The sequence below is a fragment of the Prinia subflava genome, chromosome 6, assembly GCF_021018805.1.
Source record: "Prinia subflava isolate CZ2003 ecotype Zambia chromosome 6, Cam_Psub_1.2, whole genome shotgun sequence".
Classification (NCBI taxonomy): domain Eukaryota; kingdom Metazoa; phylum Chordata; class Aves; order Passeriformes; family Cisticolidae; genus Prinia; species Prinia subflava.
This window is the reverse complement of record NC_086252.1, coordinates 18,421,276-18,434,133: the sequence shown is the minus strand read 5'-3', so window position 1 is coordinate 18,434,133 and position 12,858 is coordinate 18,421,276. Positions and strand designations below refer to the sequence as shown.

Genomic DNA, 12,858 nt, shown 5'->3' with positions numbered 1-12,858 from the left:
TAGTTAAGATAGGAAGGGTATAGGAGAGCAGGGCCAGGGCAGCAGGAGTCCTGCCTCCAGAGAGAAAAGCGGTGTCACAGTGCCAACAGCTGAAATCCGCGGGGTGACATGGGGGACAGCATTTGTCCTTTGTCCCAGCAGACAAAAGGTCACATCTATTGTTTCTGACAATGGGGCTATTGTTGGAGGTGCATGTTCTTGCTGCTGCTTGAAGCTCCTAACACGTTAACAACTTTGATTCCCACAGATAGATGCAGAAAGCGTTGTGTGCTCAATCTACTGCATGTCCCTCCATAATGTCAGCCTATTCCCTTAGCAGGTCTTCCAAGGGCTGCTACCATGCAGTGACAGCTCATTTCAAGGACAGACGAGACCTTAACAGACTATTCTCTTGAAAAGACCTGACAAAATACTCCAGATGATCTTTTCTGACATGTGAGCCCTGAGGGATGAGCTGCTGGTAGCACTGGATAGGCTATGCAGGACCCTGACTGAGGGACTGAACAGGCAGGGATGTTTTCCTCCACTCACATTAGCCTAATTTAAATGTGGCTGAAAATGCAAAGTTCACCTGAGTTCAGCTTTGCATATCTTCAGCAACTGTTAATAGCTAGATGTTGGACAGTGGTGCTGCCTATGTCTTGACAAACACAGAAAAGCTTTTTCCATCGTGGTAAAGCCAGCTGGTAAGTATGTTATGCCCATCCACTGAGGGCACCTGAGCCCTCCAGGGCACAGCAGGGGCATGCAGACCGTGAAGATGAAAACAAGAAATCACACTATCACAGGTCACAGACCTTCATTTTCTGGTACCCTTGCTGTGTGCTGTAGGAAGGGATGCCTTTGCCCATCACATACATCCCATTTCTCTTTTCCCTTTCCTGTGCTCTTCTTCCCAGTCATCTGTAAAATATGTGAGCTGATATACACAATTTTCAGTAGAATGATTATTTTTCACATATTAAAAAAAATCCTGACAACACAGTTCATGAAATATCCTGGATTCCCCACAAAGTCTCTGCTCTGGCCTATTAATTTGAAAGCCATTTGATTACATATGTAGTTTGAAGAATGCTGTTTGCATTAAGCATTAAATGGACAAGTAACTTTATTCTGCAGTTTTGCTTTAGCTAGTGCCACCAGTACTCCATAATATTTCATATGATGCTCTTGAAAGCTGTGAAGGTTGGCTACTTCTCTAGTAAAATTCTGATAATTGTGATTCAAGATGTTAAGGGCTTTTACTGTTCATAAATGGAATCTCTTCTTCCATGTAAGTAAACTAGTATTTGTAGATTTCTTTTTCTGGAAGAAATAAAACTACATCAAAATTCAAAAAACATTCCCCCTATTCCCAGCTGAGCTGTCTTGTTTGGAAGCCATGTGGGTGGCAACCCTCCACTAAACGTGGATTTAGAGGAATGGAGTGTGGTCTGGTCTCCGGAGAACCGGTTTCGTTCATCTGCTTTTGTGTGCGCTGAGAAGCCAGCAGTGCAGGTAAGTATGTAATTATGGGTTTATTTAAAATGGAGATTCTTTTACCTGACAGATTGCAGCATGCACAGGAAGAATAATGCCCACAGGAAACAGAACACCTCCGTGAGGGCTCTTACAACCTATTGTGCTGCAGCCCATTTACAGGCTTTGGATGGGAGATGATTCGTGGTTTGCCTTACACAGGCACGGGTTTGCACACGCACACGGCCTCCTCCCTCCAGCTGGCTGCACTGGGGTCGCCCGCTGCCAGGGAGGCACCTGGAAATGCTGAGTGGCAAGAGTTGCACTGCTATTGAGCCCTGCTCAAACCGCAGGATAAACAGAGGATTATAGCAAACACCAGGGCCACAAATCCCATACAGCTTCTTCAGGGCTTCTCCCGTTGCTACTGCTGCCAAATACCACGTAGCAGTTGTTTTGCTGTGTTTAACGGCTGTACTTGATTTAATGTGCTATTATACATGTTACCAAAAATGGTTTAAAATGACTGATCTATTTTCTTCTGGCCTGTCTTCAAATAGTATTGTGACTGCAAAGGGCAAGGCAGCCAAGTTCTTTGTAAAATTCTGTTGAACCGCTGCTACCCGAGGAGCAGAGGCGTCACCCAGAGTGTCACCCCTGTCACTGGTCTGTGGGGCCCTGGTGGGTGACCCTCCATTCCCGTGGCACTCCGGGAGGGCTGTTCTGGCACTGGGCACTGGAACTGCTGCTTGGCACTGCTGGCACGCTGCGGGCACTGCTGGCGCGGCCAGGACACAGACCCTTGGCTTTATTTCATGCAGAAGCCCCACTGCCCTTGAAAACTGGGGTTTATTTCAGAGTGAAGACAACCGAGGTTTGTCATATAAAATTATTTGAAACAAAAAAAAGGAGAGCTAGAAACCACGGAGGCTGCCCAGCTGGCCCCGGCTCAGGCACGCGTGGGCGCCGCCCCCGCCCCCGTCCGCACCCGAGTCCCGCCGCGTTCCGCCCGGGAGCTTTTCGCGCCACAGGGCCAGGCCCTTGCAGCTCCACAAATCATGCACCGCGAAAAGAAAAAAAAGGGAGACCTCCGCACTGGCCCCTTCGGGGACATCCCGAGATACTGATGAGCTCCTCAGCAGAGGCAGGCAGGCGGGCGCAGAGCGAGCCCGCGGGGTGCCCGACCCCGGGGAGGTCACACTGCATCTGCCAGGACGCGGGCGGCAACGCGGGAAGGCGCCGCCGGCCCCGCCCCCCGCGGTCCAGCGCTTTGGCGCGAACCTTCAGTTCCCGGCGCTCTCCCGCCGCCGCCAGCATGGCCCCGTCGCGCCCGCAGGTGAGCGCTGCCCGCCGCCGCCCGCCCGGCTCGCCGCAGGGCTGCGGGCCGCCGCCGCTGCGGGCAGGGGGGAGGCTGTGGCGCTCGCCATGCTCCCGTGACCCTCGGGCTCTTTAGAACAAGCCGGACTAAGCCGCGCTGCGGAAGCCTGGGGTCGGATGGGGGGGCTTTTTAGTTTGGGCTATGCGGGAGGAGCGCACCACTCGGACCGGCAGCCTCGGCTCTCCTGCCCCGCCGCGGTGCTCGGGCGCCCCGTGCGTGGCGGTGCCCTTGCCCGCCTCACTGGGGTAGGGGACTCGGCTTGGGAGCTGTCGGCCCGGAGCCATGCGCCCATCGCCCCCGCCTCGCCCGGGGCGCGGGGACGGTCGTGGGGCGGTGTTGGCCCCGCCGGCTGGGACGGGCCGGGCAGGGCGGGAGGGGGCGCAGGGGTCGGCGCGGTGGCGGGCGGGCGGCCCGGCCGCGTGTCTGCGGGGCGGCACCATTGAGCGGGAGGCGGGGAGAGGCGCTGGCGGGGCCGCACCCGAGGGGACGGGCGTGTTGCGAGCCCCGGGTCACCTGGCCGGGGCTGCTGCCCGCCTGAGGCCCCCGGTGCGGGCCGGGCCGTCCCGGAGCGGTGCCCCCGGCTGCGCGCACCCTCAGCCGCGGCGGGCGGCACCCGCAAGCGCCCTTTGTGTCTGCGGCCGGCCGGGCCGCGGTCCGGGGCTCGGCCGAACTGGGAGGGGAGAAGCCGCCAGAGCGGTGCTCTGGAGAGGACGGAGGGCCGCAGGTTGGCCCGGCAGCTGCTGTTTAAACCCGGTCTGTCCCGCGTTTGGCCCGGCCCATTAAGCGACGGAGCTCATGACCCGGGCAGCACCTCAGTGTGGGTGACAAATGGGGGATAAAATGGGTCACTGCCAGGAGAAACATTCCCTGGGAAAGGAAAACCTGAAACCCATTAAAAAAGTCATCTAAATCGGTGGCAACATGAACAAAACAGCAAGCTGCTTTGTCTGGACACAGTTGTTTTAAAACTGGGTAGGATTCTTTGGCCCTTCCTTAAGAGCTGCAGAGTATTTAGTGTTTGCCTCAAACTGCAAGTAATAAATGAATCAAAGTAGATTTCTAGGTATTTTCGTGTACTTACACTTCTTTTCCATCACTGGCTATGATGACTGAGGAATGATATGATTTGTGTGCTTGTTTCCACTTGTCTGTTTGCATAAAAGAAGTATTCCTAATTACTGGATGAAATTCATTTATAAGAATGATGAAAACTGTATCAGAGTAAAAACTGTTGTCATTCCTAACTCTGAGATTTATTTCAAAGCTGCTGTTTGTTTTGTGACTTGCATTCAAGATTGCTGAACATCCCAAAATGTTCAAACTTCCTAAGCTTCAAAAAAAAGAGATCCTTTAAGGCTGCTTTGCTGCAGTAGGTCTCTTCTTAATGGTGTTGCTGTTGTCCTTTTGTAGCGCCGTTGTTCAGGAAGGAGAAACTTCACAGCCTTTAGAAATACGAAACTGATTCCCATGGAAACATCCTCATCCTCTGATGACAGTTGTGACAGTTTTGGTTCTGATAATTTTGCTAACACAGTAAGTACAGTACAAGAACAAATAAGATGGTATATGTGCAGTACTAGTAAAGATTGCAAAAATATAAAGCTAATAATGTAAAACTACTTGCTCTGCTTCTGTTTTTGTATAGTAGTTATAAATCTCTGCTATATGCTGTAATTTAATTTCACTCTTTACTTGTGCTTCTAGGTGGTAATTGTTAAAAACAGATTAGCTAACAATTCTAGCCTTTGATATGTCACCTGACCTAATGTGCTTGGTAATTTGCTGCTGTGGTTCTGAAACCCCTTGTGAAATGCCTTAACTTTTTTTCCTTTATTAAAAAGCTTATACTGCACTTATAAATGTTAATAATTTTCTGTACATCTTAAGTTAAAGGATATTTTATTTTTTGTAGAAATGCAAATTTAGGTCGGATATTAATGAAGAACTGGCAAAAATTTTTCATGAAGCCTCTGATGATGAATCTTTCTGTGGCTTTTCGGAAAATGAGGTTCAAGACGCATTGGTAAGACAGTTGATTTTGGTTTGCTGTTTTATATTTAAATTCTTACACATTCTTAATTGGAAAATAATGCCAGCTTCAGCTTGAAAGTTCAATGTTTCAGAAGGAAGCATAATTTCATTTAGTAAACAATCCAAGTAGCCAAAGCTTAGTATTCTTTTTGTCTCCATGAAAAGCACTCAAGATACTGAGCTTTTAAAATCTGCCATATGTATTTTGAAATATACCTCTTAAAACTGTCCTGCTGGATGTTCCTCTGTTGGAGCCTACATTTCTGGTTTCCTCAGTATGAAATGTTAGGTGAGCCCATGGACTCCCTGAAACCTCAGAAGAGTTGCTGTGTGTCTTGGGACTGTTGCTGTGTGTGCTTGTGACAGGGACTGCTGTCTTTCAGCAGTAGAGAAATGGTGGCAGTGGTGAAATCTGCCTTTCTGCTCTTCCTTGACATCAGTGCAAGATCAGTTTTATTGCTTAAAAAGACCAAGAGTTGATATTCAGAAGAGAAGCTGAAGTATAGTATCACATTTGGCAAAACCTCAGCACATGCTGAGGAATGACTAGAAAAGAAAAATGTCTAATTAGAAGAAATCACGTCTGAGTTAAAACACAATAGTAAAGAGAGTAAGTAGGAGACAAAGCTGGAGTAGATAAGTAGAAAAAAAGTCAATAACTGCACGTAACATGCAAACAGAATCACATACCTGCTTAATAAAAACCCTGTGTACATAAAAATGGCCATTTGATGCCCACTGTTATTGCTGATCAAAATAAGACTGTCTTGTTGTGTCAAAAAAGAAAAATCAAAGCCTATTGCATAATGAGCTTTTAGCTAAATAATTTATATCCTCACTGAACCACTGGTTCTTGGGAAACTTGTAAGCAAGACATCACAATTCAAAGATCAGAAAATACTGGGATTTTATTCATAATTATTTAATTGGTTGGCTCTAGAAGGAAGTTTCCATTTATTATCATTGATACTGTGAGATGACTGTACTTGACACCCTACAAAATTGGGTTTGACCATGTGCAGAGAACTGCATAGTGGCATTTTTTACAGCCAAATGCTATATGTAGCAAAATCAAGCCCTTTAAAGGCAGTTCCCTTTCTCATACACACACACAAACTATTTTTGCTATTAGACCTGCAAGTGACAGCTAAGACTGCTGCAGCTGGACCTGCACTCCCTTTTGTGGTGTGTTTGGCACAACCATGAGGGTCTCCCTGAGAAGTTTTTATCCCCGTGTTCCCTTTCTTTCCCTCCTGCTCCAAAGTGCACTAGAGCACTAGGACTGGATGTCTGGATTTCAGCCAGGTAGCCTCTTAAACTGCTCTTAGACAAAATGTTGTCAACTGTATTTAATTTCAGAGCGACTCTCCTGGATTTACCTGCTTCCATTTTGGTTTGTTAACAGAAATTGGAATCGGATTCAGATGAGAATGATACAAGGGCTGAAAGCAAGGTTGATCAGAGAAGGCAGAAATGCCCTGTTCCTCTGAAAGTAGCCATGAAGTTTCCATCCCGAAGATCGGAGAGGAGGAAGGGGGGGATGGAACCTGTTCCTGAAACACCAATGCCTGCTCCAGATTCAGACTCTGACACTGAAGAAAATGGTGCCATGTTTTTAGAAAAAAGAGCTTTGAACATAAAGAAGAACAAAGCAATGGCAAGTACTCTGTGGACTGGCCCTTTTTTCCCCCCCTCCCTTTTGACTCTTGGGGCCCTCTTTTTAAATTCACTGTAATGGGAATTACGTGAATGTATTAAAATGAATTTGCATTTCTAAAATACAAATCTGATACTTTATATTTACTGGTATATGAAAATCCATAGGCTGCAAGCCTAACAACATAATAAGTTTGAGCATTTCCAAATTACTTGCAGTCACTAAAACATAAATAAGACATAAATGTAAAGAGTTGAAGAATGGCAGCATTTCCTATAAGTAATTGTACTTTTAGCCAATTGCCCTAGTAGTCTGTAATAGCACATAAATACCCTTTTAAGGCTCTGCTTTATTTTTCTCTTTCTTCTTAGCTTGCAAAACTAATGGCTGAGTTGCAAAATGTTTCTGGTATCTTTGGTGGGAGAAAATCGTTGCCAGCTGTCAGTCATGTGAGTATAAGCTTAGTATATTTGTATTCAGATTTCTAAGAGTCAAATTCTGACATTACAGAGCAGGATTCTCAATGTAAAAACTCAATAAACTGTGCAAATCAAAGTCCAGTTAGAATTTACTGCTTCCTAAAATGAGTATCCTCATTGTGTAATTCTCTCTTGATTTGCCATGGTGTAAAGCAGAACAGATTAATTTATAAAGGTGAAGTGTCTCCACAGGCCCATAAAACCAAACAAGGTGCTGTGTAAATATGTGTTTATACAAAGGCTGGAGATAAGGGAGGGCAGCTCAACCCTGAATATTCTGAGTTTGAAGCCTTGAAAAATACCTGGCATTTAGCCTAACTTTAAAGAGGGTTGGGTTGTGGATCAGCAGTGTAATGAATTTCACTGCTGATGTATTTGTAATTTGGGTGGAGGTTAGAACAACGCTGAAAATCACAGCTCCTCACAGACATGGGTTCTGCTGCTTTGGACTGTTTCTCTGTGAGTAGCAGAATGCTGAAGATGACCTTGCTTAGGATGTTCTTTTCTTCTGGTTTTTGACTGGGACAGGGGTAGACGTGTCTTAGATGAGAGGAAGGCATCTTTAGGGGAGGAATTCAGTAGGGTCAAGAGCTATCTGTGGTTTCACCTGTTTCATTAGGGGCTTTTAAACATTAGCAGGCACCAAAGCAACTTCCAAGGCGTTCACTGCCCAAATATGCTTTGAGGAGGAACCCAGACCGGAGTTCTCGGCCTCACACGAGGTCCAGGTCCTTGATTGAGGGTCCTCCTGCTCTTGTCCCAGAGGAGGAAGAAGATGACCGGTACATCTTGGTGAGAAGAAGAAAGATGTCTGATGAAGATCTGGAGGTATGAAGATCTACTCCTGTTGTGGGTTGTGAGGGTGGTTTTGTATGAAGGTTTCCCTTCAGGAAAATAGCAATTCATAGAGAGTTGATGAGGTTTATCAGTATGCCATGGCCTTGGAAAAATTTAAAAAAGAAAAAAAGGCCATTTTGTATGTGCTCTCCATTTCCCCTTCCTTGTCCTTGAAAAACTACTTCCTCTTGCACTCCAGCAGGAGTGAAGCAAGATCAGTAGCATCACTGCACCCTGAAGGGGACAGATCACATAAAGGTGATAAAGCTCAATCTATATCATACACCTGTACAAAATTCTGTTATATCTTGCTTAAATATATGATGGGTGTTTGAGACTTCAGCATTGCTGTGAAGATCCTCGCCTTTGGAGAGTTTTTGCTGAAACTAATAGTAAAAGTCCTGTGTCTTTGCTATTCAGCACGAGGCCCGCACTCCCAGGAGGGGTCACCGTGGTGCCGTGGCTTTTCCACATGTTGTGCGCCCAGTTGAGGACATAACAGCAGAAGAGCTGGATAATATTTGTGGATCTGCAAGAGACAAAGTATATAACAGGGCCATGGTAGGTATTTTCCAGCTTTGTGAAGTCATGTTTTTGTTATTCTGTGTGTTTCAGCATCAAATAGCGCACACTCCCTCTCGCTGAGAGGGTGTGATTTTTGGGAGAAATATGTCTGGGGTCTTGAAGTGCCCCTTCTTATTTTTGCCAGATTTGTGGAATGGCCTTTACCAAGCCAATTAGCTTGCTTTCACTCTGGAACAACTGTAATACTAAGTGATACCAGCCAGGGGAAATGATTACCAGACACTGAAGTGTTAAAACAGTCCTGGTTCAAACTTGCAGGGTGGCCGTCTGTTTCAGGGTGAGCACTGCTAGGTGCCAAAGAGATTTTGTTCAATACATTTTTTCCCCTAGCTAAAATGCCATCTTAAATGTTTTGTTTGTTCCCCCTGTGTTCTAGGGATCCACCTGTCATCAGTGTCGCCAAAAAACCATCGACACCAAGACCAACTGTCGCAACCCGGAGTGCGTGGGCGTGCGGGGCCAGTTCTGCGGGCCGTGCCTGCGCAACAGATACGGGGAGGATGTGCGAGCCGCGCTGCTCGACCCGGTGCGCAGCTCGGGGGCTTTGGTGTGCTGGCTGGCACTGGCAGCAGGGCTGTAACAGAGCTGCCTGCAGTGCTGTTGTACGTCGTGTAGTCCTAGCTTGATTCAGCCTGAATCACTGAACTGTGTTGTGTAGAACTTGTATTTACTGATTCTGTAGTTTTATTTGCAGGAGTAAAGTACAGAACAGAGCAGTGGGCAAAATATTCTTGTGTTTGAGCATCAGAATAGAGTTCTCTTTTGCCTTGCGTTAGTGCTTAATGCCCTTTGGAAAGGAACTGTGTTGTGGACAAAGGATGTGGGCTATGATGTAGGAATTAAAACAGTGGAACGCTTCCTGTGGTTATGTGCAAGGCTGGCAATGGAGAGCTTAATCCCCTGCAGCCTGAGGAATTTGTACTCTTGCACTGGTTTAGACAACTTAAGGCAGTACTGATGCTCACTGCAGAACACTCAGTGTGTAGCAGGGCACTCCTGAATTGCGGGTGTGAGTTAAATCTGGCATAGGATCTCAGCTGAAAGGGCTTGTTCTCTCTTCTGTGTAGACATGGAGATGTCCCCCTTGTCGTGGAATCTGCAACTGTAGCTTCTGCAGACAGCGAGACGGCCGATGTGCCACGGGTGTCCTGGTCTATCTGGCCAAGTACCACGGCTTTGACAATGTCCATGCCTACTTGAAAAGGTGAGTGTGCCATTGGGTCAGTGACGCGTGCCATTGGGTCAGTGACGTGGCTGCATTAAGTGATAAGCATCTCAAAAGTGGGAGGGCAAAGATGTCCACATCCTAGTTGGTCAGGTAAATCTCAAGATTACTCTGTGTTGCCTCCAGAATCTGAGATTTTCCCTGTGATTTTCCTGATACATTGGTTCTTATCTGAAAGAAGTGATATATCCACTCTGCCTTTTAGCTCTCAACCTCAGTGTTTATTGTCAGGGCTTCCACTAATTAGTCTAAACGGTTTTCAGTGTTTTGCTACAAGCTTACTCATGTTCTTACTTGTCTTTCAGTCTGAAACAAGAACTTGGAATGGAAGACTGAAGCTGTGACTACCTTTAAGTAACATACTCTTTCACCAACGTAATATTGCCTGCAATGAATTTTTTAATCAAATGAGATTACAAAGTGCCTTCCCTTCCCTTTTGGGTAAAAAAGGATAAAAACATTTCATTTATTTCAGTATAGATCATACTTGGGAAAGCTGTTTAATGCAGGTCTTTACCCACAGGCCATTGTTTTCTCTTAAGACAACTTTGCAAATCAAATAGCATCAGTCCTTGTTTCCATGATAGTATCTTCTTTTTTTCTTTGGTAAGTTTTCTTCCTGAAAGGAGATGAGGCTTTAAGCCATTAGTTTCACTCATGTAGCAATCTGTGCTGCAGGTTTACCTATGCTCCAAAATTAGTTACAAAAGGATAAAGATGTTCTGAAAACTTCTGCAATACAGACACTTGATGATGAGATGGAACAGTAGAATTCTCTGAAACAACAGCATGTTCTTAAGTTAAAAAGGGAATTCCTGTAAGTTGCAGCTGGGCAGTCTCCAGGCACTAACATTTGGCTTTATAGAGTACTAAAAGTTCACTCTTGCCATCTCAAGGGAGATCCTCTGAATTAGAAAATGCAGTAGATGCTGTTTGACGTGGCACTTTGTGTTTTTGCACAGATGAGAGAAGGCCACAGCTGAAAGCTTCCACATCACCAGCATTGCCTACTGGTGACAGTGATGTGAATGTACTGGTACACATTGTGTAGTGACCACTGTCTAAAACAGAAGGTTCCAAGTGTTAAATTACTGTTTTGGTGGACTCTCTTTTCCCTGTTCCTGCTGCAGCTGCAGAAGTGCTTTGCAGAGTCAGCAGTGCTTCTGGGGAAGAGGGATACCTCCAGACCAGGGCTTGGTCAAGTAGAGGAGTGGCAGTTCATGTGCCTGTTGGCCATCTTTGATGGATGAAAGGTGGTAACTTGTTTAGTTTGGTTATCAGGAAAACAGGCAATGAATGTTTCTGTATCTGGCTCTTTGTGATTGTTGAAGGTTCTTTCAACATGACACTTGTGAAATGAAAGTACAGCAGAAATGGAGCTGAAGAATTCTGATATGCTGAGCACACAGGGGTCTCCTCAATGTTGTAGAAAAGAAAGTGCCATAAAAATTGTATCCAGAGAACCATAAAGGGTGTAAATGTGCTTAGTTTTGTTATGGAAACTACTGTATAAGCTTTGTGTAAGGTTTAGAATGTAATGCTTTAAATAATGTACAGTTGAATAGCAGAATGATCAACATGGGATTACACTTCTGTGCTTGCGCAGTGTTTGCACTGTGTGTATCCAAAATGACCCACAGTTCATACCTGTCTGGGAATTGCATCAGTGTGTGTGGGAGGAGAGGAGAGAGGAATTTAGAAACAACAGATATTTATGTCTCAGACTTGCAGTTCTGTTTCATAAATCATCTCTCCTATTGAAAATCTCCTGTCCTCTCTTCATCTGTTTTTATAGTGTGAATAGCTGTGCAATCTGAGGTGTGGAGAGTGCTCTTCCCTCTAGGTACATTTTGTGAAGAAGGAACTCATTTTAGAAATACATGTTCTGACAGATAAAAGTGGTTGGGGTTTTTTTTCCTCCTAATTGCTTGGCTTGCCTTCTGATTGCTGGAGTGTGAAAGTACTGTGCTAAAAGCAGACCCTTATGTTATATTATAGAGACTGCTGTATTTAGATTTACTCTGATCTACACTGTTCTGTACAAAATTTTTATTTTTAAAATAAAAATATTCAGTTTTAGAATATTTTTGCCTCTGAACTTGTTTTTAAAAGCCTCTTAGAGTTATACTGCTATTTTACCACTTTCAGGTGAACTTATGCTGCTAAGTAAAGGACTTGGTTGTTCCCATCGTATCTGGGGGAGCAGTGGGACGTGAACATCGTATTATCTCTGGCCCTGTGTTCCTGAATCAGGCTTGCTCTGATATTTATGCTGCTTGGATTTAGTGTTCAGTACTTTGTGACTAAGTGGTGATGATCAAAATACAGAGTGCTTAGTTCAGGCTTGATACAGGCTCTAGGCAGGTGTGCTGTGTGCTTTACCCTCCTGCTTTTGCTCCTTTTTTTAAACCAGATGCCTACATCCTGAGCTGACAAGGATGAGGACACAAGTTGAGACTAATGTGTCTGCCATTTAAATTTATTTATTTATTTATTCTTTTACAAACAAGCTCTTAAGTAGCCTCTCAGGAGCTCTTTCCTGGAGCACAGAATTACCTGAGGGGCCTTGATTGCATGCTGATAGTGAAGACACTTGTGCTGCTTTTGTGCCCTGGGTCTAGAGGCAGGAGTTGTATGAGGCTGTGGCAGAAGGTTACACAAAGCTGTAACCCTCTGTAGTGAGGGGAGATGGAAAAGAGGTGATCCACCAGTAACTGAGCTGTCCCAGATATTCTTTACTGGTAAAATCCTCACCTTGTTACTCACCTAAAAACTGTGCTTAGATGTGCCTGTCATCACACTGCTGGTCATGTGAATAAATTCATATTTAGGAATTGTGTAGGATGTTAGTTTGTTTGATGTGATAATTTTGAGGTGTCTCAATACACCACTTTCTCTAAGCCCCTCTGCCACAGCTACTTAAGTGCTGTTGATGTGGACTTGAAAAATAGTTAATGAGTTCATGATTTATAAGTGCAGTGAGTGAGCAGCAATTTAAGCAACTTGAGAGGAAAAGGTCCTGTCAGCTTTAAAAACCAAAGATGCATGGAAATAGAGTATCACTGTGTAAGGAAGAACAAAAGAATGAAGCTCATGTGTGAGGTAGAATGACTACTGATTTATAATTGAAAAAGGCTGCACGAGTTGACATTTCCTCACTACAAAGCTTTTGAGCCAGGTGATCTTGTGCATAGATCTGAAAAAACTT

At 45.2% G+C, this 12,858-nt stretch overlaps 1 protein-coding gene across 4 annotated transcripts; it reads left to right on the top strand.

The window, feature by feature from the left end:
- The first annotated feature begins 2,527 nt into the window (after positions 1-2,527).
- On the top strand, positions 2,528-11,732 carry CDCA7 (cell division cycle associated 7). Of its 4 annotated transcripts, none has more exons than XM_063399813.1 (10): positions 2,528-2,794; positions 4,247-4,369; positions 4,749-4,859; positions 6,273-6,524; positions 6,896-6,973; positions 7,643-7,831; positions 8,261-8,401; positions 8,802-8,951; positions 9,493-9,629; positions 9,956-11,732. In XM_063399813.1, the coding sequence occupies exons 1-10, from the start codon at positions 2,585-2,587 to the stop codon at positions 9,984-9,986; spliced, it is 1,422 nt and encodes a 473-aa protein (XP_063255883.1). In that variant the 5' UTR covers positions 2,528-2,584; the 3' UTR covers positions 9,987-11,732. The 4 variants fall into 4 exon arrangements, with proteins under 4 accessions (XP_063255883.1, XP_063255882.1, XP_063255885.1 ...); XM_063399812.1 differs by having other exon boundaries at positions 7,640-7,831; XM_063399815.1 differs by lacking the exon at positions 2,528-2,794 and adding an exon at positions 3,302-3,560 and having other exon boundaries at positions 7,640-7,831.
- Positions 11,733-12,858: the final 1,126 nt, after the last annotated feature.